Below are 26,608 nucleotides of genomic sequence, written 5' to 3' on the forward strand. Positions count from 1 at the left end.
TTCCTGAATGAAACTTATACTTTTATTACTTTTATGAAGTTTAACTAGCATTTCTTTTCTTTTCATATTTGATGGCTCAAAGGTTTAGTATAATGGCTGTTTTAAATGAGTTCCGAACATTCAAAATTTTGACTAACACTTACTTCTACTTCATTCCACACAACTTTGCCCCATTCTATTGGGGAGGAGAAGCTACTTCACCATAAGCTTTGGGCCCAGCACAGACCATCTCAGAAAGTTATTCTGAATGGTAATAAATATATAATACAACAAAAATTTTGTACTCATCTTGTGCAGTTTAATTTCTTACATCTTAGGGGCCCCGAGTGGCCGAGTGGTCTAAAGCATTACGGATCAATGCCATCTCACCTCTGTCTGCATGGGTTCGAGTCTCCGATTCGGCCAATGTGGGTATGTGAGAAAGCTTGCCAGCAGCTTCTTGTGGGTCGGTGGCTCTTTCCGTTATTTTCCGGGGTTTTCCCCGGGTTCTTCCTCCACCATTAATACTGGCCGCCATGTATAGCCTATCGTGTGCTGAAAAATGGTGTTAAACCCTACAACAACAACATCTTGCATTTTATATATCATAATCAGAAACCTAGCAATCGCTTTTGCTTATCTTTATTTACTATTAATTACTGATTTACTATTACTATCAATAAATTTCTAATCAGGGATTTCATGTCAAACTTACTACAGTGACCACCTGCATGTAAAGACTGGCTCTGTCTGCATGGGTTTGAGTCTCAGGTTCGGCCAATGTGGGTATGTGAGAAAGCTTGCCAGTGGCTTTTCGTGGGTTGGTGGTTCTTTCCTAGGGTTTTCCTGGGTTCTTCCTCCACCTTTTATATTGGCTGCCATGTATAGCCTATCTTGTGCTGAAAAATGGCATTAAACCCAACAACAAGAACAACAACATAAAGCTTCATTAAAGTGTGGTAAGTCTTACAGCATTCCCTATTCATAACAGTGTCCAAGGACGCCATTGAGTATACTGCCTTGTATTGAGACTGCCTTACAATGAGGTACATAATACAATGATGTATATAATACATACAATTCTGTATTTGGAGAATAAAACAGGATCCATGGCGGTATCTTCTTTATAACGGGAACCATATTATAATAAAGGGCTTTACATTGTGAGTGTGCTGTATTTATACATAAATCAATTAAACATTTCTACATGAAGAGAAGACAACCTGTTCATAATAGCTAATGGGTCCTTTCACTGGTTACATAGGTTTAACTACTATTTTTGTTTCCTTTACAAGCACTGTGTAGAATTAAATCCAATTAAACGAAAGACACCACAAATTATTTACAGGAATTGATGTCCATGGCATTTTTCTTGGAATAGGTAGAAAGTTTTTAGTCCCCCGCTTTTTGTTAGAAGCAGGAAAGTGCAATTTTAAAGAGGATGGAGACAGGTGATAATGGTGACAAATTAAACGAGTCAATATACATTTGCAAAGGAAAACATAATGGAAGATGTAGAACAGTGCCAAAAGAACACAGGTGAGCTGCATACAAAATGTGGTCAAATATTCAGTGGCCATAACTCCAGTAAACAATGACATACATAGCTGATAATCCAGTATTTTACTGTGATGTGATGTGATGTGATTTCAATTTTTAACGTAGCTTTAACAATTTTTCAGTCATATCACTATGATGTCTGCAATGTGGCAGCTTATAGTGATGTCTAGCACTGGGGCATCATGCCGCAGACATGTAGCATGATGTCCCACCCAGTCACATTATCCTGACACCAGGCCAACCAGTCCTAACACTAACCTCTTAATGCTGAATGCCAAGCAAGGCAGCTGTTAGTACCATTTTTGTAAGTCTTTGGTATGACCCGGCCGGGGTTCGAACCCACGACCTCCCGCATCCAAGGTGGACACTCTAACCACTAGGCCACCGGAGCGGTTATATTTTACTGTAATTATATCACTATAAAGCTGCATTAAAGTTTATTGAAATCCATGAATGATTAAAGCTGCAATAATAAAGGGGATTAATATGTGGAAACATAAGTGAATGGGTCTAACAATCAGAGGCTACAACTCTACTGAATGATGACATTCATCAAACAATGAAAAATGAGAAATAACAAGATATCATCAACACAAGTTGCATGCCCAAATCTGGCTGAAATCCAATAGGAATTTTGGTCTGGTTTGGTGCTGTATGGCACAGCAACACAAATAGGATATTTAGTGCCACAGCATTCAAACAAGAATGAAGGAAGTTCTTATGCAGAAAGGAAAAGTGGGTGACTCAGACAATTATGGCCATAACTCCTTTAAAAGATGATGTTTCTTGCTGAACGTGTATCCTATGCAATTCTGACAATTAAACTCAATCAGAATCTCATTAAAATCAAGCTGCCCAGTAAATCTGTTTAAAATCCAACAAGGGAGTTACTGTGCAGAAGCAAAAGTGAGTGGAACTGACAATCAGGGACCATAACACTGTGAAATGACATAAAATGCTGATAAATGAACTCAACTGAAATCTCAAAAATATCAAGCTGCATACCGAATTTCACTGAAATCCAATTACAGTTAAATGAGTTTTTGTTCAGAAATAAAATTAAACTGGTTTGACATTAGAGGCTGTAACTATGTTAAATAATGGCACAGAATGCTAATAATTAAACTCAGTTAAGGTGCTATCAATACAAAGCCATCTACCATTTGAGTGAAAGAGAAAGTTATTGTGCCAAAATATAAGTATGTATGAATCTATGAATCCGATGATATAACTCAGCTGATGATGATGCAGAAAATTTATAAGGCCTCATCAATATCAAGCCATCTATAAAATACAGTTTAAATCCAACAATAATTTTTAAAAAGTGACTATGCTAAAACAAAAGTGGCTTTGCCTGATTACCAAGGGCTATAACTCTGCTGAATAATGACAAAGAATGCTGTCAATGGAACTCTGCCAAATAATCATAAGAATAAAGCTGTGTTCCAAATTTTGTTGAAATCCAAAAGTAATTACTGTAGTTGTTCTGTGGAAAAGACAGTGTGTATGTCTAACAATACGGGGCAATAACTCTGCTAAAAGATAATGCAGAATGCTGACAAATAAATTCAGCCTGGACTTGTTAACATCAATTAATAAAAATTTTGGTTCAAATCCAATACTAATGAAGAAACTTACTGTATGGAAAAGAAAGAGGGTGGAAGAGGCAATTAAGGGTCTATAATTCTGAAAACTGATGAAAAAGAAGGCTGACAATCAAACTTACTGTGTGGAAAAGAACGAGGGGCTATAATTATGAAGATTGATAAAAACGAAGGCTGACAAACTCAGCCAAGGTCTCATCAGTGTTAAGCTATACACCAAATTCAGATGAAATCCAATAAATAATTAAGAGTTTAAATCAATGTGGGTGGGTCTGACAATCAGGCGCTTTAACTATCTCAAATGATGGTGCAGAATGTTGATAATCAAACTCCGCCAAGATCTAATGAAAATTAAGCTGCACATAAACTTTGGTTAAAATCTAATACCTAATAACTGGGAGAGTTATTATGCAGAAGCAAAATCAGCACAGATGGATGGAAAGACAGACAGATGGATAGACTCAATTTAACAGCTCTCATTTTCTATGAAAAGCAGGGAAAACAAGCGCAGCAAATGCCAATTTTTACAACAAGTACAATGACTTATGCTATTCTTTCCTGACATGGAATCAAACATGCTATCCAAAAGCATGTTGGTTTAGCTTCTTTCATCATGGAACGGTGCATGCTTGTGTTCAGCACTGCCCTTTGAAGTAGCTCTTCAAGAAAGTTCAAGAGCACTTGGGAATAATCTGCTCCAAAAATGCAAATGCCCAAATACTCCTATGGAATTTTATAGCTGCATTAACTAAGTCTCCTAAAACTGTACAGCACTCAACAATCTATTCTCAAGTTTAATTACAGTTACAATTACAATTACAATTAAATATCAAAACTTGATCACCAACTCAAATCAAGGGACATGCTTAGTTTAGCTGCACAACTTATAGTGCAGCAAGGTGTGCACCCATATACTTGAGAAATGGAGCATGTCAGTGTAATATGTTCAGCTTTAGTAAAAATGACAACAGTTTACAGGTAAACATGCTTGAATAGAAATAAATGTTTTGTGAATACATATTGTGTACTGAAGTTGCCTACTGCGATACATATGTTACTGAAAGTGTTCCATCAATACAAAGCCTTAGATGCTTTGGATGGGAACATTTTATTGAAGATGAATAAATATATTCCCCAAGAAATAGCATTATAATAACACTTCAATAATTCAAATATCAATCACTCAAATACTTGGTATCTTTTAAAGTATTTAGTCCCGACATAAACCATTCCCTTGTCTGAACCAATAAAAGCATTAAATGACAGAAAACTGATTTGTCCCTCAGTGCTTCAAGTTTTCAAAGCTCTACTTTATTTAAACATTTCTTAATGGTGTTCATTTGAACTGGAATAATGCAACTTGACTGTGTACACAGGCTTAGTTTTCATTGGAGTAATGTAACTAGACTGTATACAAAGGTCTAGTTTGTACTGGAGTAATGCAAATGACTGTTTACACATGCCTAGTTTGCACTGGAGTAATGTAATTAGACTGTGTACACATGCCAAGTTTGTATTGGAGTAATGCAAACAGACTGTATACAAGCCTAGTTTGCAATGGAGAAATGCAAATAGACTGTACACAGGCCTAGTTTGCATTGGAGTAATGGAACTAGACTGTACACATGATAAGTTTGCAATGTAAAATGCAACTGGACTGTATACAAAGACCTGTATAAATGTATATTTATTTGTTGGCTACTGTCAATACCGATTCTATTGATCTCTACTGCTACCATTATTTGCAATTTATTTCAGTCCCTCCTCACAACCTCCTGTACACAAATCTTGAGGTCACTGACATTAAATGTGCAGCATGATAAGCAGATGATCCGAGTCAATAATGGTACTGTGCAGACCCATGCATTTGTCTTGTTAAATGTAAAATTAATTTAAAACAACTACAGTGTCATGGGAGTTGTAAGAGAGTGATCTGGATTGAAAGGTAATTTTATATCAGATACGTATGATGTTTTCTCTGAATAGATGAATCTACAAACAGGGTTGTAATTAGGGGGTGGTATTAATTCAGGTGGGGTCACAAGGAGAGGTTCTACTGTAATGTTAACTGATCAGTGCTAGATGGCAAGGGCCAAGTATAAACATGATCAGAAGAAGTTACTGGTACAATCTTTGTGTCAATGTTATTTTGTTGCAAGTAACCATTATTGTCTCAAATTTAACTGCACAAAAAATTTTACTACCCAGTAAACCTACATCTCGTAGGAAAACAAATTAACTTAAATCTATTAAAGTACTAAAAACTGCCGAATCTTCATTACAAGTCTAGCCATAGTCATGAATCCATTAATAGGGTCTAAAAAAATAATTTGGGTATAACAGGGTTCATGTAAAAAAAATATTTAAATTTGGGTCATTCAGTAAGAATGATTTAAAAAAAACTCATTTTCACTCATTTTTTCTGCCTCAAAAAGCCTGAAGTGGCCAATGACTGAGTGACTTAATTTCATATCTTTGAGGAAGCCCCAGGTGGTCAAGGTTCTTACCGTTGCAGATTACTCACATGTCTCACTGCTGTCCATGTGAGTTTGAGTCTCTGCTCATTACCAACATGGATATGTCAGAAAGCTTGCCAGTGGGTCTTCCTGTGTCTTCCTCTGCCAATACAGTGTCTGCCATGTATGTCTTATTGTAAGTTGAAAACTGACATTAAGCCCCACAAAAGTTAAACCAATTCATTATTCTTTTGAGAAAAGACCTTGTCCATTTTGCTCAATAACATGATGTTATACAATAGTCAAATATAAGGTACAGTATCCATTACTGAATCATGCTTTTTCCTGGAAAAAATACATAACATCTTAACGAGTTTTAATACTCTTACTTATGAATGAAATCATATCTAAACTGCTCGTAATATTCAGAAAATCCAGAATACATGTTACTTTCTTTGTTGTTTTTTATGATTGGAAAAACTATAAGGGCTATGTGATAAAACTATGGTTGGTCAGAAAAAAAACAAGACTTTTTTATTTATTTCAGGCCTAATGAATACCTGGTATAATAAAATTACTACCTGATATGATTAATTAACGTCCATATATCATGATACTCTGTCTAATAAATATGTTTAGAGTTCAATTCCAAAGACAAATGTATAACATTCTCCAAGTGCCACATCCCAACTGACTGTCTAATCTTCTCTCTGCATCCCAACTGACTGTCTAATCTTCTCTCTACCTATGTCATAGCAAAATTTCAGCTATCTGATACTTTCCCACTCCATAAAAATGAAGAAATGCTTGACAAAATGCTTTCAGATTAGAGGTAACACCTCTATGTTGACAAATTGCCAAGATCGCATCATCTGCCACCAGCTACAGTCAATTGGTGCATATTTAAAAGTCTAACCAAGAAATCTGGTTCAAATCCCTGTGTCAATCAATTTAACAAATCATCATGTTCAGTTTCTCTGACCATGCCAGAGCATTAAGGTGGAGTTTTCAATGAACAGCATAAACAAAATTAAAACTCCTCTGCCTACTCAAGGTTGCTGGTTTCCTCAGGTTCATGTTTTCTCTGCTTCAAATAACACATTATGCTAACATCTGAGTCAACTGGCCTAACATATTAAAAACTTTCACCTTTACCAATCACTATCACATCACCTCAGTCCACTTGGGTTCAAGTCTGGGTTCAGCCAAATGATTGTATGAGAAATCTTGCTGGTACCTTTATATGGGTCAGTACTTCTTACTGGGGTTTTCTGTGGTTCTTCCTACACTTGTTATAACAACCCCATGAACACCCAACTGTGTGGTGAAAAATTGCATTATACTCATAACAACAACTAAAACAACTAGTTTTATAGCTACTTCATGTAGCAAAATTCACTTCTCCTTTGGGACATGACGATAGTATGACTAGTTTATTACTATTTTGTCCTGAGAAGAAAAAAAATGTATCTTGCAGAACCAACAACCATACAGTTACTGAAGTATCTTGCAATTTTTCTCCAAATATGTACTTATCTTTGAGATACCAACCACTTATCAGGACAATTGGATTGTTTCTGCACTGGAAAGGTTATTTAATTTGTTAGACTGTTTTGTGCAATCAACATTAAGTTTAAAGTACCATCTATACTCACTTATAAGTCGAGCCAAAATGCAATCAGCAAAGATCCTGCTCTGCCATAACGTAATGTGTCTGCAGACTTGTATATGTTGTTTGTTCTACTGATTACTCCTAACAAACTGCAAAGACCCAGATCTCCTGGCGCATTATGTAACAGCAGATCTGGGTCTGTGCAGTCTGCAGTTGGGCTCATCTTATAAGTGAGTATATATGGTAACTGGTAAAATTTATCTGCGACTACTGACTTTTAGTCCATCATTATATCCAGCATGTTATTTATCCCCCAAGTCTATGATACCTGATAGTTTCCCTGTGATCATAAATGTATGTCAAAATGTTTGGAATTGGCAGCACCAATAAAAGTTATTACCCTTGGGTAATCTTCTGACAAAAAGAGAAAATAAACTTTCTTATTTCAAAACAGATTGTTCTCAAAATGTTGTTTAGTTGCTGCTAAAGGATTTTGTTCTCATTTTATTTCACTTTGAAAACAGTGAATTTATTTTCTTTGAAAGTAAGTGTTATTTTCTGTCATTAGACCTTGCTTTGTATATTTAAACGTAATAATGTATAGCGGTAAAAAATGAAATAGTTTTTTTTTTACGCATTTAATCTGAGCAACAGTTCCAGCTACAAAATGGACCGCTGGGTTGTCTACTACAGACTATATCTACACCAACACTGTTTGCAGGCTGGGTAGGTGTTGTAAATGGACCAATACAGTACATCAAAGCACCAGAAGCAGATCTCCATTGCTTGGGATTGGCAGCACCAACAAAAGCATGTGATACTCACCAGGCTTTGTGGGATAATCATACAAATTAATGGATGCTAGTGCATTCTCAAGAGGATTCAATAAAGGAGTGTTATATTAAGGAATGAATTTTAGATCTGTGCCATAGTGATGGGACTGAGTCTCACAAGGCTAAATATAACACATGGCTTTAGAATTTGGCACATTCTATACTGTCAGTATCTGAGGCTGATTGTCAGTCATCTGCTCAAAATACTGTTGTGAAAATATTGAATAAGGGAGTCATGCCACTGACTCCGAGTAAATTTTGAATCCATAAACTCATTGTTGTTTGCCAAGTGGTCGAAGGCAATCACCTTTACGGATCACTGGCATCCTACATTTGTCCATGTTGGTTGAGTCTCATATGTTGGTATCTAATAAAGCTCACCATTAGCTTCCTGTGGGTTGTTGTTTCTTCCTGGGGTTTTCATGGATTCATCCTCCACCAAATATACTAGACATCACATTTAGCCTATAGCTCCACAAAAGCAAAAGGGAATCAATTTAGGAATTGTGGTGGTTCAGAGCTGAAAGCATTGTTTATAATAGTGTGTCCTTTGGGCATAGCACTTGCCTCATCACAATAAATAATAATAATAATAATAATAATAATAATAATATTAATAATGAGGACTTTGTATAGCGCCTAATCTTTATAAGCTCTAAATGCTTTACAACATTAGACAACACCTGTAACTTAAAAAAACATATATAATGATATGATTACAAAAAACAAACACCATGAAATTAGAAAACATAAAAAAACATGCTGAAAATATTTAAGATAGGAAACATTATTAGGTCTTTAAGCTTGCAGTTGAAATAAGTGAGTTTTAAGAACACTCTTGAATGGGATCACTGTGTCTTTGTGTCTAAGCTCAGTTGGCAATTCATTCCACATTGCTGGGCCCTGGTATGCAAAAAAACGTCCATATGACATGTATAACCTTGGAAGTGTTGTGCTATGAAACACCAAACCCAAACTAGCAATGATATAGTCTTCTTTTTGCCAAATTTCCACACAAAATGTCAACCATTTTTCTCTCAAAAAACCCTTATTGAAATAACTTATTCTGACTTAATAGGTATATATATATATATATATATATATATATATATATATATATATATATATATATATATATATATATATATATATATATATAGTATAGTATAGTATAGTAATGTAGTTTAGCATTTTGGCTATTTCAGGCATTGTGGCTGGACATGAGTGTTCCATGAATATGTTTTTTCATTTGGAGCTTTTCCACATTTTATAGTATTTTGATATATATATATATATATATATATATATATATATATATATATATATATATATATATATATATATATATATATATGAGTTGTAGAGCCTCAGGACTACTTTGCATATGTAATGAGGTAGGTGAATGTTAGCCTCTGTAAATATAAGTGCCATTTAAGTTATTTATAGGTAGTAAAAAATCTTTGAGTGTATGTGAACTGTAACTTAATGGACTTGCTCTGACTAGCAATTTACTGCAAAATACAATCTCAAGTCCAACAAAGGTGCTACTTTGATAAAATTTCATAAATTCTAACCTGAGTATCAATTTCAATGAGTCATATAAAAAAAAAAATTTAAGATTTAAACAAGAGTCCCTTGAAGGGACATACACTCTAATGGGCAAAAAGAATTTCCAGGAATTCATTTCATCCCTTTTAACTGCTGAATGTTGAAAACCATCTCTAATATTTTTCAGCAATAAGAAGATTTTCAAATTAGCTGCTTTAGGACAAAGTGGACATCATTAGAAGTCTTTTAGTGAAAATCCCATGTCATAATGATCATCCATTCAATGGGTGTAGTGAAAAAAGATATTTTAGACAGTTGTCATACCTGTCATTTTAATGTACAACTGGTACCATTTTTATTTAGATGCAACCATATATGATAAGATGTCTATTGCTAAAAACATGATAAAATCATCTATTTGGAGAGGAGCAGAGAAAGCAACATTTTCATGTCATGACTTTCCATTCAGGAGTAGCATGCTGCAGTGGCCATCCTGGACATCAGATATACACCATTTTCATTCAATCTGGGGCCCAGAGGCAGAGTGGTCTCAAGTGCTCGCCTGGATCAATTTGGTGGAAAAAACCTCAGAATATGATGACTACAAGAGGAATTTAAAGAAGAAATAATGGTATGGCCAAAAAGTATGCACAATCTTTGTGCATCCAGTTTGATTTATTTAGAAATTAATGTGAATCACACAGTATCATTCTAAAATAGATCACGCATAAATATTTGCAAGATACATATTACTATTTACCTGCTAGTAATGTACCAGTAAATCAAAGGCCAAAGGTAAGATGCTTTGTGGAAGCCTTTTTCAAGTCTTCACCACCAACAAATTCAGCTGATCTAGCAACATGTATAGTGGTGCAGAAACTTAATTGGCACAGCTAAAGTAGAAAAATGCTTGGCAATCTTATATGCCACTACGTTCAGCATCTAGTCTCATTGAAGTCCTTCGAGCAAATCCCAGTAGACATATGGATCTTTGACCACAAAAAAAAGAAGCAAATTATCCAGATGGCTATCAAATCTGCCTTAGCCAGCCACTTCTGAGAAGTGAGGATTTAATGTCCTCATAAGACAGGTGCTTGCTTAGTCAAGGTTTATTTCTATATTGGTATCATGTAATAGGACCTTGGAAACTGCTTAACAGAGGTGACCATTATAAAATATGTTTGACTTTACATGCTCAAAATACTAAAAAGACCGCTCCGGTAGCCTAGTGGTTAGAGCATCTGCCTTGGAAGTGGGAGGCTGTGGGTTCGAACCCTGGCCAAGTCATACCAAAGACTTATAAAAATGGTACAAACAGCTGCCTCGCTAGACACTCAGCATTAAGAGGTTAGTGTTAGGACTGGTCAGCCTCATGTCAGGATAATGTGATTGGCTAGGACATCATGCTACATATCTGCGGCATGATGCCCCAGTGATAGACATCACTATAAACTACCACACTGCAGACATTGTAGCAATATGACTGAAAAATTGCTAAAGCTACATCCAAAATCCTAATTACACACACATACAAAATACTATAAAAAAAGCTCCAAATGAAAAAACGTGTTCATAGAACACTGATGTCCAACCACAATGCCTGAAATAGCCTAAATGCTAAACTTAACCATTGTGTAATGAACTGATGAACAGACAAGGACTTCAATATAACGTGTATGTCCCTAACACAGTACTGGTACAACATGAAGAAAAAAAAACTCTCAGCAATATCCACTATCTGTAAAGATCCGTTACAGATTCAATGTGGTTGACTAACAACAGTATACATTTATTCCACTAATGGAATTCTCTTCCAATTTCTATGCCATCTATGTTTGTTAGAAAATGAACAATATGACACACTGTTAGAGCACATGACTTGTAAATTGTGATAAACTACCTCTGACAAAGGGGAAATTGTTCTCACCTAAAATAGGAAACTGATCATAACTGATAAGTCAACACACTGTATGAAATTACAACCCCACATGTGACAGCCCATGCTTTCTAGGTAGGGTCAGATCCTATAGCGTGATACTAATGCACTAAATAAAACATTTTTAGACACACACACTCTCACCCCCACACACACTGTATGCAAGAAAATCATATAAAGGGCTAATTCTTTTATCCAACATAAATTTTAATTCCTTTGAACTATTTTTGCACTTTTCTTTGGACTCCAGAAAGTAGCACTAGAATGTTGGAAAGGTCTAGAAAACATGCCTGCAGATCTCCATCTGTAATTATCAAGTGGATATGCCTAAGTGGTATTTCTGCCTCTCATCATGTCAGAACTCTTCCATGTACTTTTTAACAAGCATTTGTGGTTATATATATGCATCTATTTTTCATGCCATTGGTCTAAGTTAAGTTCAAATCTCTTAACAGCAATAGATTGTTTTTCTTGCTATCATTTGTTTTTGCAACTGTAAACATTACACATCAAACCAGCACTTTTATTTATTTAATTATTAATTATTATGATTACCATTTCTACTACTGTATATACACAATTTTTAGTTGAGTCCAACTGCAAAAAACACTGACACTGATCTGCCATCTATCAGGGTCTATATTGCTTATGCTACTAATTACTCCTAAAATAAAACTTGCATGGACAGATTTGCCACTGTATTATGTGATGGCAGATCTGGGTCCATGCAGTTTGGATTTAGAATCAACTTATAAGCAAGTAAGTATGGCATTCACAGACTAGAACATGAATGAGTCACTGGCAGTTATGGAAGCTTGAATGTGTTATCCTGGATAGATTTTTGTGTACTATGCCAACACCTATCAACCCAAAATGCAGTTTGTATAATGACAAATTTTGGCCATTAAGTTTCTTTATCTCTTCCTGATTACATCTTTAGCATACCCAAAACTGTGTCAGTAATTTCAAAAATTTCTTGAACAAAACAAAGGATAACAAGGAAAGATCATGATAATGTGTATAATCTATCTAAACTGGAGAAGTGGAGGCAGGAATTGAAAATTCCATAACTCTCCTCATAAAAAAAGAAAGAACAAAAAAAAAAAAAAAAAGAAAAAAAAAGGTGATTCCAACCTTTTTAAAACCACTGGAGCAACCAGTGTTGTAGGGAAAATACCAGTACATGTTCTGTGATAACTCAACCTAATCGTCTCACAGCAAACTGACATTCTGATCCCCAACACTTCTCTGCTGGGAATACATGTAAACTTTTCAGGAGTAAATTACTAAACTTCGGAATTCTGCATAATTTTGAAATATGTTATTTTGGGATTGGGACCCGGTGTTTTTCACCGACATATATAGTTTCAATACCCACACAAGCTAGCCCAGTTCAGTTGCCTAAGGTGTGACTTGGGAAATGTACATGTACTCGGCTACAGCCAATGATATGTTTGTGTGTGTGTGTGATTTTGGATTTTTAATGTAGCTTTAACAATTTTCCAGTGATAACTCTAAGACGTATGCAGTATGGCACTTTACAGTGATGTCTAACACCGGGGCATCATGCTACAGACATGTAGCATCATGTCCCACCCAGTCACATTATCCTGACACCAGGCCAACCAGATCTAACACTCACTTCTTAATGCTGAGCGCCTAGCGAGGCAGCTGTTAGTACCATTTTTAAAAGTCTTTGGTATGACTCTGCCAAGGTTCAAACCCACAACATCCCGCATCTGAGGTGGACACTCTAATCACTAGGCCAATAATACATGTGCTGTTAAAAGTAACAAAAATAAAGACAATTTTTATAAGTATTATATTTAGTTAACATTGGAACTCTTAGTATGACTTTCAGTGATACAATTCTGAGACAAATCCTTGACCGATTCAAACTAGGATTGAAGCCTATTTTGGCCCTATTATTTTAGTATACGTTGGATGAAAGGAACTCCAACTCTGCTCCCCAACATTCACAATGCAGTGTCAGAATATATTTAAGCCATTTTCTAAAAAATGGATCAAAAATATAATCCAAATAAATGCTCATCATATTTGGAATCCCCATCATTAATTCTCTGTAAAATACCCTCCACCGCCAATTATACAATTCCCTCCTATTTTTCTTCAAACTTTGAGGTTAAATTCTCCCATAAATTTCCCATTGTAAAACAGACCCGGTGATGTATTGAGATTTTTAAACTAAAGAAACATTGCCATAAACACTGATAAATTTATCAATACTCCATGACATTCTCTGTGGTATACCATTATTAATGGTAATCACTGACTCTAGCAGAACTAGTTAAATGTACTTTCGCTGGCATAAAGTGAAGCAGTTACTCTACTTCTTGAAGTAAATTTGGTTTCTATTTAAACTCAATGTGTGTGAATAATCATAAAGCTAGAACACACTGAGAACTGCCATACTCAGCCTAAATCTTGCATCACAAATTGTTACAGCAGTGCTAATCATGTTGCTAACCTGGCTTCTTTATTGCTAGAACTCAAAACAGACCCAAGTGAGCCTAACACTGCTCTTGGCTGATATCTGCCTAATTGCTGTATGCATAAGTAACTGGGAAAGAAATCTGGGTCAGAAGGATGCTTCCAAATGATGTTAATCAAATATGTAGTGAAAACAAATGTTTCAGGTTTGTCTGTTTTTGTATCTTCATCCATAACTGATGGTAGTCTAATACTGAAAGACTTCAGATGGATTTTTTGTTTGTCAAAGTTGGTCAAATTTCTAATTTAATAATGGTGGCAAAGTCTGAAGGCCAATATCATCATTTGTATAAATTTTAGAGCTCTTTATCTCAGCATGCTTTCCATCAAATTTTGCTGTGGATAAAGGTAATGTACTATTTTTAATAACAGCAATCACATTTGAAAGCAAAATTGGCATCATATGTACAAAGTTAGAAGCCATTCATGTATGGATGCTTCCTATAAAATTTTGTGAGCAATTGTTAAGTAGCTGTTAAAAGATTTTCTAGACCGCTCTGGTGGCCTAGTGGTTAGAGCACATGCATTGGATGTGGGAGTTCGTGGGTTCAAACCCCAGCCAAGTCATACCCAAGACTTACAAACATGGTACTAACAGTTGCTTCGGTAGGCGCTTGGCATTAAGAGGTTAGTGTTAGAACTGGTCAGCCTGTTGTCAGGATAATGTGACTGGGTGGGACATCATGCTACATGTCTGCGGCATGATGCCCCAGTGTTAGACATCACTATAAACTGCCACACTGCAGACATCTTAGTGATATGACTGAAATTTTTTTCAAGCTACATTAAATATCTAAATCACACAAACCATGTACACAAAGATTTCTATTTTTAGTAACAATGATAACATCAGCCATATTAATATCAGAATGGCAAGATACCTTTTCAACAAATCTGGTCATACCTACATTCTACTGAGGTGTTTGAAAAGGCATTTAAAGGATTTATAATTTTAATGGGGGGGGGGCTAGCATCACTGGAATAAATGTGAAAACTCTTTATGCCATTATGCCTTCTTTCAAAACTGGTTAAATTCTGATGAGCAATTCTTTTTAGAAGTTCCTTGAAGGTTTTTCTATTATTAGTAATGCTGTAATGATTTCAAGTTAGAAACATCAGAAAGGTCTTCACGCAAGGATGATCTCTCAAATTTATTCGAATTCTGCTGAGTGGCATTTGAAAAGAAATGAGCTGGTTCTGTCTTTCATAACAGTAGCAATAAATGATGATAGATTGGAATCACTGGCACAAATATTAAAGACCTTCATGCCAGGATGCTTATATCTGTTAACATCTGCACAATTTCTATTGAGCAGTATTTTAGATGCTGTTTAAATGTTTTTCTATTTTTAGCAATGGTGGACATATTGGATGACTGATCAGATAAAATGAATCAATTTGATAGCTTTTATACCAAAATCATCACAGTAAATTGTCTGCAAATTTTTACAGGTGGCTTTTGTCAAAAAGTTTTAAAAAAAACAATAAATGGATGATGAACCTGGAGAAAGAACCTACTGTATTTACAGTAAATCTAGGGACACGATAAAACAGGTGATTTTTTTTCCTATCCCAAAACTTTTTTCATCAAGGTCATATGTCCCAAAACTTACAAAATGAAATAAATTTGTGTTGAATTTGTGCCCTCCCCCCTGCATGCTACAACAAAATAGATAAACAAAATGCTTATCTGATAGTGAAATGAAAGAAACTAACCTTGAATGACATATGTGGTGTATGCATATATACTGTAATTCTGTGTATTGCTTATGTTAGATTACACATGACACACTGTTCATTGATGTGAATAAAGAGAAACAATTAATGTTTGGTCATACTCAGATGTTTGAATATCAGACTGAAAACTGGACCTAACAATATTGTACATGAGAGAGTGGGAGGGAGAGAGAGAAATATCGACTACTTGAAGGCACCTTCCATTAATACATGACATGTGCAAGGTGCAAAATAACCAAGATTGTATTATATCCAGGTTAACTATATGACAGTATCTTGCAAATAAGAATCATTATTTGAAAATACATTTACTGTGAGTGCAAATGACAATCTTTTCAATAGCATGGGTTACAAAAAAGTATTATTAAAGCAAGTTATTGTTGTGTATAATATTTACCCTGCAAACATCAATGCCCATTTGTATCAATTATGATTACAAATGGCAAACAAATAGAAGCCCAGGTGTTGAATAAACACAACTGGTAGCAATGGATGAAGAGTTTTATCTCAAGTACACAGCATATTATTTTTTAAACCAAATTTCAGTTTGTGTGCATTTCTCATGTCATGTTTGAATGATTAAAAAGTGCCCACAACTTATCACTAAAAATAAAAAAAATAATGTGTCCCAGAACCAACAGTGCACAAAAAAACCCTGAAAATTAATTTTGTTGTGTCCCAATAAATATTGTGTCTCAAAATATATGTTAAATACAGTAACCATAAGCTCCATTGCCCCTATGGCCAGGTGAACTACAAATCTGACTGTGGCTTTTTTTCATTACAGGTAATTCTGGTTAATGCATTTTATCATCATGAAAGCTTATTCTTAATTCTTAAAGTAGATTTCACCCAACCCAAAAAAGCATAATTCTGGTCTGACATTTTGATGAAGAAAAACATTCAGTTTATGTTCAGGCTGATCAAATGTAGGATCTCTCCAAGTCAATCAACTTGAAATTGAACGGAGTTTTATTCACAGAAAACTGATCTACTTAATAAGCATTTCATCAGTGTCAAGTTAAAATTTGGCAGCATTTCATCTTTGTATCCTAAATGTAGATATACAAGGTGAAATTGGGTCAGGGCAGAAGACCAGATCAGCTAATCGATTGCAGAACCAAGGTGTAATCTTAATCTTCAAACCTTAAACCATCTGACTGCATTACATCCAGGAAAGTCTAATTAAACTGGCACCCCACCAAGACTGCTATTTTTTATATTATGAAAAAGCCGCAGCTTTGTAAATCTAGAGTCAATATCAAAACACAGACAGAGATTCAGAATTTATAAAATAAAATTCAATGATTGGAAGCAAAAATGGAAGACTGATTGGAAAAAGAAAGAAAAGTAAGTAAAACTAGGGCTGCTGGAAAGAATGTATCTAGACCCTGTCTGAATTATCATTATCACAAGAGCAAACAGACCAGAATTGTTATCTGAACATTTTTCCATACCTCATATATTCCTTTTAAGGGAATCAATTTAATAAAAATAAAGCTGGATAGTGCATCCCTCCCACCAGATTTTACTGGTTCCTTTTATTTAGCAAAAACAGACTGAGTTAATCAGTCTATGAAAAATGACAAAGCAAACATGTATGTCTTATGCACAATAGAGCTCAAGGTACACCGTTTCGTCCATTAAGTGATAAATGGAGCTTGTTTCAAGAAGAGGGTTATGCTGTAAAGTCCAAAAAGCAATTCCTCTTACATAACAACATTGAGCCGAGATTCGATCCCAGAAGGAAAGAGCTGACCTGTCATTGATCTGTAAATGACCAGGGCACTAGTTGAACCTGGCTGACTCTCGAGATTACTGACCAACGGGTCTCAATGCATGTTATGCCGTCTTAAAGTAAACTAACTATGCATAAACCAGGACTTTCTTAATGGACTCACCAAGAACTTGACCACTATCCTTAAGACCCAAACTTTACAGGTTTCTCTATTACACTAGGTGCAAGCCTTCCTCAAAGTCTGAGAATAGAAGCTACTGTGCAAACCATATTTGTCAAATGGTCCTGACTTTTGTCGTCAAATTACTTGGAACTAATGGAATTGACAAACTTTTAGAATTTTTAGGAATTCATTAATCACTTTAAGTTAATTCTTTCACATTGATACAATTTAGGAAACTAAATTAATATTTTAAATTACACAAAACTTGTTGGATATCACTCTTTCTTTTGATGTAGTTGAAGCCCCTAGAGATCATAACACTTGCCTGGTAATTAAATTAACTAATCCTATTTTTTTCAAATCTAATCCAAGTCTCAGACAAAATTATCATGTTATATTTAGTTTTTAAATTCATTTTCTTTTCTGAAGCACTTCATCAATTACAGGTGTCTCTGTAAAGGGAACTGTACTGTGTTATACTTAGATACAATGTATCATTTGACAAGAGTAGGTTCTTACACTGTGAGCAGTACATATTTGTCTAATTTATGTTTGCAACAAAATCAACATTAAAAATTGAGAATATCCAGTTGTGAATATCACTCTCTTTGCTTTATAAATTTCAATTCAGGATGTAATATATGATTAAGAATGCAACATTTATGCGTGCAAATGGCCTGGTTCAGTTTTCTGCCTATAAACATTTACAAAGTCGATAACCATTTAAGCATGTACAAGGATGTAAGTGACACAGGAAATCCCCATTCAAATTAAATAATATATAACCACATCTATGCTTTAGCAGGATCTTTTATTAATTCTTTTCTTAAAGAATGGATGATCTTCACATCCAATGTGGATTCACTAAGACAAAGCTGAAACTGATGAAAATTAAATATAATGGATATTAAAATACATTAAACATCTGATTGTGTTACTGATAATCATGACCAGATATCAAATAAAGTACACTATTTACCTTTAAAATATATATTCATTAACAGAACCTCTAATGACAAAGACTTTATTTTAAAGGTAACAAAACCTTGGATAGCAATTTATTTATTTTAAAGAAACAAAATTGTTAAGTGCTTGGCAACAGTTTATTGTAATCACTGTAGAACTGAATCATATGCACATGTTAAGGTAGTTTGTTTGGTTGCATTAATGGCTTGTTCAGGTAGTTTGTTTGGATGCATTAATGGCTTGTTCAGGTAGTTTGTTTGGTTGCATTAATGGCTTGTTCAGGTAGTTTGTTTGGTTGCATTAATGGCTTGTTCAGGTAGTTTGTTTGGTTGCATTAATGACTTGTAATGAAGTACATATCTGCAACAGTACAAAACAATATGATAATGATGATGATCCTTAGGAGGTTTGACCTAAGTTGTCAGATATGTTCAGCAAAGACATGCTTTGCAAAATGAATCCTGTCCAAACAGGTAAAAGACATACAACAAAAGAAACAATCACAAGATGAACAAGGAAAGGTGTGCATAGGGATTACATGTAAATAGCTGTAAACTATAAGCTGAAAAGTGCAGATCACAGACAGGTTTATATTTAATCAGTTTATTTTCAATGGCATTGTTTTAGTTATTGATATACCATATAAACATTAAGAAATGTCTGTAAATGTTACAGCCTAATCAACAACAGGGTTTTATTATTCTGTCTGGAGACGAAATTGATGGCTCAGATCATTGCAAACAATCTCATTTGAGCATTTAAATGTCAAACTTGGCATCTGTGAAATAATGACATTTTCAACGCTGAGACCAAGTCCATTTCCAAATGATATCCTCACTGACTATTTGTTTGTAAGAGTAATCATAATCATTTTCAACATAAGCAAGTAGATGTATAATATTTAAGACGTATTTCAAATCTGAGATAAAAATATTCTCACAAGCACACTGATGAGCTGGTGCAGTAAATAACTGCTTTGCTGTGAACTTGAGCACACTGCAATGACAATCATTGAAATTATGTAATACAAATGTACATGTGATGGTGCCTTCAAAAAAAGAGCACATTCTGGGTAGACATCAAGACTACTCACATTGCGACCCCTGGAGGTGGATCCCACACACATTCTCCTGTGGTCAGGTTCGCATACATGTGCTCCTGACTCCGTGGTTCGATGATCTCCACCCATTCCCACCTGCAAATTGGAGATAACTCGTGATAAAATTTAGAACAAGTTTACACATCATGTAAACAACAATTTGAGTACATATAAAAAGAGTTTATAAAAAAAGGAATGTGCAACTTATTGATTTTAAGCCAAGAAAAAGTTAAAACTACCTAACAGATGTATCAATTGAATCACTCCCCAATAGCACAAAATGGCTTAGCCATGGCTAAAGAAAAACAAGACCTACAACACCTGGCACTGCATGAAAGAATATCGTTTAACTGCCTTATTGTCTTTCTGTGTATTTTACAGCCATGGTGTCTCAGTGATAAGCATGCTGGACTAGTAACCAAAACAATGCAGTTTGAATTCTACCACTGAATCAGCCTGGGCCAACAACCATGATGTGCTCCTCTGCAAGGCACTTAACTCCAATTACTAAATAACCTTCATGGGTTGCTGTGAAGCAACGCCAAAACCAAACCAAACTGTATGTATTCCATTTGAATTTAAATTATTAGTTCTCTTTCATGCCTATGTTTCTAATATGTGTTTATTAAGATAAAATGAATGTAGCCAGATAATGTATCAAAATAATGTGAATATTGCCAAGATAATGTTTCAAAACAATGTGAATATTGCCAAGATAATGTATCAAAATAATGTGAATATTACCAAGATAATGTATCAAAATAATGTGAATATTGCCAAGATAATGTATCAAAATAATGTGAATACTGCCAAGATAATGTATCAAAATAATGTGAATATTGCCAAGATAATGTATGAAGGTCATAAGATGAATGTAGCCAATTATTTTCAAGTATTTACATGACCATACTCACATTTTGTCAAAACTCATTAACATCATCAGCTGTACAATTACAATGGACAGTTTTGTGTTGTGATGAGAATCGGTCAGAACTTCATAATTAATCGATAATCAGTTCCACTTAACCAACTGATAATCGATTATAATCGGTTACTAACAGCAAATTTTAGTTTTTGTTTGTTATCCAGTTATACATTTAATCAAGAGTTCAAAATGTTAATAAATGTACAGGAGTAATCTCTTTTAATGACATGTATACTTTAACCTGATAATAATATTAATTTTTTCTATTGTGCTGTGTGTTATTTTTGTTCTACAACTTTGTTAAATGAAAACTTGATATGGCTGATCGGTCAAATGTAAATGAATACTGTTGCAATCCCCCCAAATCCATTAATTCATATGTGATATATCTATAATTTAAAGTATAGAAGGGCATGGTATTCTTGTTTGTCATTGTTTACAAATACTACAAAGGATTTTACATTTATACAGAAACAAATCATCAAAATGTGTTTAAATTTATTAAATCATTAATTTAACAGCTTAATCATGCAATCATGACTATATGTTCCTAATTATGAAATTTTGCAGCCATGGAACATCCTAAGGTTTTATATTTGTAGTTGTGAAGGGCATTAATAATTCAGATCACCTTTATTGGCTTGGAGATTTACTAACATTTGTGCTTTGCAATCAACTAAAAAGAAGTAGTCTCCCTTTACACACAATCAATTATGGAGTTCACAATCAATTACATAATCAATAATTGGAATAACACTAGTGCTGTAATTTTTTATTTTTAACAAGACTGGTTTACATGATTTTGTCTTCCATTTTGGATAATTTTGAGGCATGGTGGGAAGTAAAAACATCAGCTATAGTTACAGAGCTTCTTAAAGAAAATTAATTAGGACATAATAAAAATGCATGTTGCAAGTAAGAGTCATGTTGGACAATCTAATAGGTAAATTACCTGCTTCTCTGTAATTTTCAGAACTTGTTCCTGAAAAACAGCTACTGTTAATTCATCCATTGAAGGACAACTGCTTTGAAAATGCAAAACTTTCTAACAGTACAACAGAAATTTACCTGGAAATATTAGAATACTTTTATACTGAGATACTGTATATTCAAAAATAATGTTTGAAGCAGTTTTGTGAAGTTAGACCAACAAAATACTGTCTAAACATCAAATAAATAAGGACTATACAGTATTAGTAATTTCTGGATCTCATCAGTGGTGCAAGGGTTATGTTTTAATAGTGTTTTAAGTTGCTATGCTGAATCATTTTTGCTATTTTGCAGGTTTCTTTTTTAATTGTTCATGTACAGAATGGCAAATTTTCAATGTCAAATAATTCGCTTTTTTGTCAGTTTAAAAAATGACCTTTCCCTTTCAATGAAATTTAGATTTTTCCGCATGTTGATTCATTTTTGTCTTCCCTGATGGGTTGTGGTGTAAATAGGCATAATGTGCCCTCCAAAATGTCACAATGGGTGAATAATAGAGGTAGGGGTGTAGAATAGGTACAGTCTGCCCTCCAACATGTCATAAAGGGTGAATATTGGAGATAGGAATGTAGAATATTCATATTCTGTCCTCAAAACACTTTATAAATGGTCACTGATGGAGGAATGGGTGTAGAATACATGCAAGCCCAATCTGCCCTCCAACATGTCATAATGGGTGACTAATGGAGGAAGGGGTAATCTGTCCTCTGACATGTCATAATAGGTGACTAATGGAGGCAGGGGTGTATAATATGTGTAATTGCTGTCCAAAACATCATAAAGGGGGTCTAATATAGGTAGGATGTAGAATAGGTATAATCTGCCTCCAACATGCCATAAAGGGTGACTGACAGAGGTAATTTTTCTGTCCCAAGATATATCCCATGTTTCAGGTGATAGTGTCTACACATTTTAAGAGATTTCAGTTTATATTAGAAGATATGTATTTTAAGGACTTGACCTGTTTTACCTTCATCTTTGTTTTGTTTTCATTTTTGGAATACATGTACTTGCACTTGCTCTACAAGGCCAGGACTGTGTATCGGTGCTGTTAAAACCCAGTAGATTTACAGACCTCATTTCTGTCTTTTTGAAATTTCATGTTCTTTGTCATTGTTCATACACAGTGTTGCATAATAAATACAAGCAATTTTCAGTGTCTACCTTTCTTTTTATTCAATATGTAAATCAAATGAAAAATGTTCTCTCCGTCTCTTGCTCTCTCTCTCTCTCTCTCTCATCTAGATCTGTTTAACTAGAGAGTGGAGACAGCATCTGATATCATTAATCAATATCCTACTTACTAATACGCATCCATGGAATACCTGCTAAACTTAAAAGAGCACAATCCTGCTGTGGGGTATCAGAATTTATAACATGGGAAAGATAAAACATGAGAGTTTGAAGTGTTCAGTCATTCTGATTCATTGGAAAAGTAAATGTGACATGTATATGCATGGATCTCCTTAATACAGAAAACCAATAGAGGCCCTTTTTTTGTACCAGCTGTCATTTTACAATATAAAGTGATGCAAAATTAAAGGAAAACAATAAACTGAAGGAAAATTTATAAGGTCACCAGCAAAATTAGAAAGGCCAAGCATATCTTAATTCACTTATATTTATGAGTGGAGACAAAAAAATGGTAACTAGCTCTTTCATAAATGCTTGTTTGATTGGATGCATGAGATTATAAGTAGATTCAATATTATGTACAGTGTAGGCTGATTAGGTGACCTTGACCTTTGACAAACCCTGATCTATGATCATTCAAACTTAAATTCAACAGGCTTCTGCATGTGCAAATTATTCACAAAGTTTACTCCAGTTCTGTGAGGCAGAAGTAAAGTTACTGTTCAGAAACCATTTTTCTTCTTTCTGTCAGTGACCTAGAGCTCTAACCATTTTAATCCCCAAATCATTAGCCTTCTTCCTTACCCAAAATGAAGCTATTTACACACTCAGGAAATGGCAGAAAGTGTGGAACTTAAGTTACTGTGTGAAAACAAAATATAAAACAGATGGATGTTGGACATCATAACATAATAGCCTTATGGTTGGTATATAAAAATCAAGTTATGGATCCAAGGGCTATACAAAATTTAGTCAGATAAACTACATTATAATAATAGTAAGCACGGCATATTCATGAGTACCTTCAGGTAATTGTTTCTTAAATCTGCTTACTATGTTAAAATGCTTGTAAGTTTTTCCCATAAAGTCTAAAAGACTGAAAAACAAATTGTCACCAGAACATGATCAGGTTTTGGGATGAAAGAAATATACATAAATGCCACCCAAAAAAAATTGGGATTTTTTGGGCTTAATAGTTTTTTTTAAATGAGACATGTATATACAGGGATCTTCCTATCAAAGAAAACCAATGGTGGAGGCCCTAGTGATGTACCAATGGTCATTTTTTTTAAATAAAGCAATGCAAAATTAAAGAAGGAAAAGAATAAACTAAAGAAGGAAACAATTATTCTCTCCTGAAAAGTGAAAAGAAGAAAAAAACAGTGAAGCAGTTCTTCATTAAAAGTAGGATAACACGATTTTAAATAAGCATGATGACACTGAACAGGACAAGCCAGGTAGAAAGACTACCTTTTTAATTCCTATATGTGATGGAGAAATATACTGACTACATTCAGTGATTTTGTTAACTGAGAGTTCAGGTTCACTTCACATTTCACAGTCAGTTAGCTTCCTACTGATTCAATTATCTGATCAATGCTAATCATTTTGGTCAATTTATGGCTCAAGAAGTGCTTACAGTTTCAGTCTAGAAACTAGAGCTATTACCTGTGAAAGAGTTAAACATTAAATGCTAATGCCTCTACATCACTTATTTGCCCAATTAATCAGCAGCATATCACTCAAAATACTGTGAATTCGCTTATTTTAATGGGTATCATTTTTCATAGTTCTGCGTTTGTTAGTACATCATCTACTCCAGGGCTAACAATTAGCTGAGTCTGTTATCCCTGAGGTGGGTAAATGTATTGTCAGACTAGTAGTTTTCTTGCCCATATGATGGCTGCTGATTTTTTAGTTGTTGCCCATACAATAAAAAAATTTGAACAGGGGACTAGCAAAGATTACAATATATATATATATATATATATATATATATATATATATATATATATATATATATATATATACACACAAACTGGATCAGTAAAACGATTGGCAGCCAAAGTTGATCTGTCTATGATTATCATCTTTCCTGTAACACAAAAAAAGGGATGTGTACTATCAAGGGATCAATTTCCCATAAAGAAAATGCATACAAACAGAGATAAAGAAAACGAGATGCAAATCATGTGCTTTGCAAGTCAAAACTAAACCTTGAACCTGACTAGCACAAATGTGTCAGCATTAGAATTAGAGCTGGGTACAACAAAAAATGTATCACATTATGTACCAGGGTATATCTAAATTATATTGAGGACCAACAACTCAATGTTCTGGGGCAGGAGCCTGTCACTTTTTGTTTAACTTCAGTCACTTTTGTTTAATTTCAGTCACTTTTTCTGCACATTATTAGCTGAAAAAATACCTTGTCCTGATTTAAAGCAAAACAACACATATTATATTCATGATATTATGTAGAAAAAGTACTATTTCAGCTTGAAAGAAAATCACCACCACCACCCCAAAAATTAAAGGAACAGTATCTTAAAGAAGATTAATTCTCTATGTGTTAGTTAATTATTGTACAAGCTGTAATCTAAAAACTGTAACAAGATTGGGATGATTAAGCTTACACTATAGCTGATAAAGTGAAAGATATTGTGCTGATATCAGAGAGATTATTGACAAAAACAGGAAGTGTTGATACTGAAGCATATAATTTACCAGTTACACTATTGATATAATAGGTAGGGAAACTTTGTTGTTGTTGTTGTCGGGTTTAATGCCATTTTGCAGCACACGATAGGCTATGCATGGTGGCCAGTATTAATGGTGGAGGAAGAACCTGGGAAAACCTCAGGAAGAACCACCAACCCACAAGAAACTACTGGCAAGCTTTCTCACATACCCACATTGGCCGAATCCTAGACTTGAACCCACGCAGACAGAGGTGAGATGGCAGTGATCCGTAATGGAGAGCACTTTAGACCACTCAGCAGGGAAACTTTGTGCACAATACCAACACCCAGACAAGATATTAATCAGAGAGGGCCAATAAACATAAAACAAACTGACTCAAGAAATGGACAAAATAGGTAGTGGACTTCAGAAATTGTGAAGGGTTCTGACAGGAAATAATTTTGCTAATGAAACCAAAGGATGATTAGCAATCTTACAAAGGAATACATGTACTTAACAAATTCATAAATGCTTTAAAATAACTAAACCAAGATGTGTGTTGGGTTTATTTCAGTTGCTATGTTTTGCTTTTTTAATCCAAAAAAATTCAGAATGTTGGATTTGGCCAAAATATCTTTCATAATATTGCTTTTGGCCACTGCGTTGGTATATATGACACATGTCAAACATGTGATTAAAGGATCATAAATATAATCATAATTATAATATTCACCAGTGGTGCAAATGTTTTGTAAAATAAGATAACTTTTCTCATTATTTTGTCATGAATAATGAAAACAAAAAAATGCCAGTGTAAATTGGTATACCTCAGATTAAAATCATCACTTTGTGCAAACAATAGGAAATACTGCAATCTTCACACCACTTCAAATAATGCTGATGCAATATGGAGATAAACAGTGAAGGCCTTTTCAATTAAAAACTCATCTCACAGCCAGTATATATGAAACTGTTTAGTGCTAGCTGCATGTATGTACTTATATACAGTATGTCTTAATTGTTTCCTATGAATCCAAGTCTACATAAATGATAGATTCCAATTCAGGAAGTGTTCCACCCATAATGCACATACATGATTGTAATATGATTGAATACTATGTACAATACATCCTCA

General features: G+C 34.5%; 1 protein-coding gene across 1 annotated transcript in view; it reads right to left on the bottom strand.

Moving 5' to 3' along the window:
* Positions 1-26,608, bottom strand: part of LOC149785275 (uncharacterized) — a 219,211-nt gene that overhangs the window by 175,298 nt on the left and 17,305 nt on the right. Inside the window, exon 2 of the mRNA XM_089979897.1 lies at positions 19,737-19,838. Coding sequence (XP_089836023.1) covers positions 19,737-19,838 — 102 coding nt within the window. The remainder of the gene's footprint in view (positions 1-19,736; positions 19,839-26,608) is intronic.

This window comes from Sinohyriopsis cumingii, chromosome 13 (genome assembly GCF_028554795.1).
Source record: "Sinohyriopsis cumingii isolate HCF-2022 chromosome 13, ASM2855479v2, whole genome shotgun sequence".
In the NCBI taxonomy this organism is placed as follows: Eukaryota; Metazoa; Mollusca; class Bivalvia; order Unionida; family Unionidae; genus Sinohyriopsis; species Sinohyriopsis cumingii.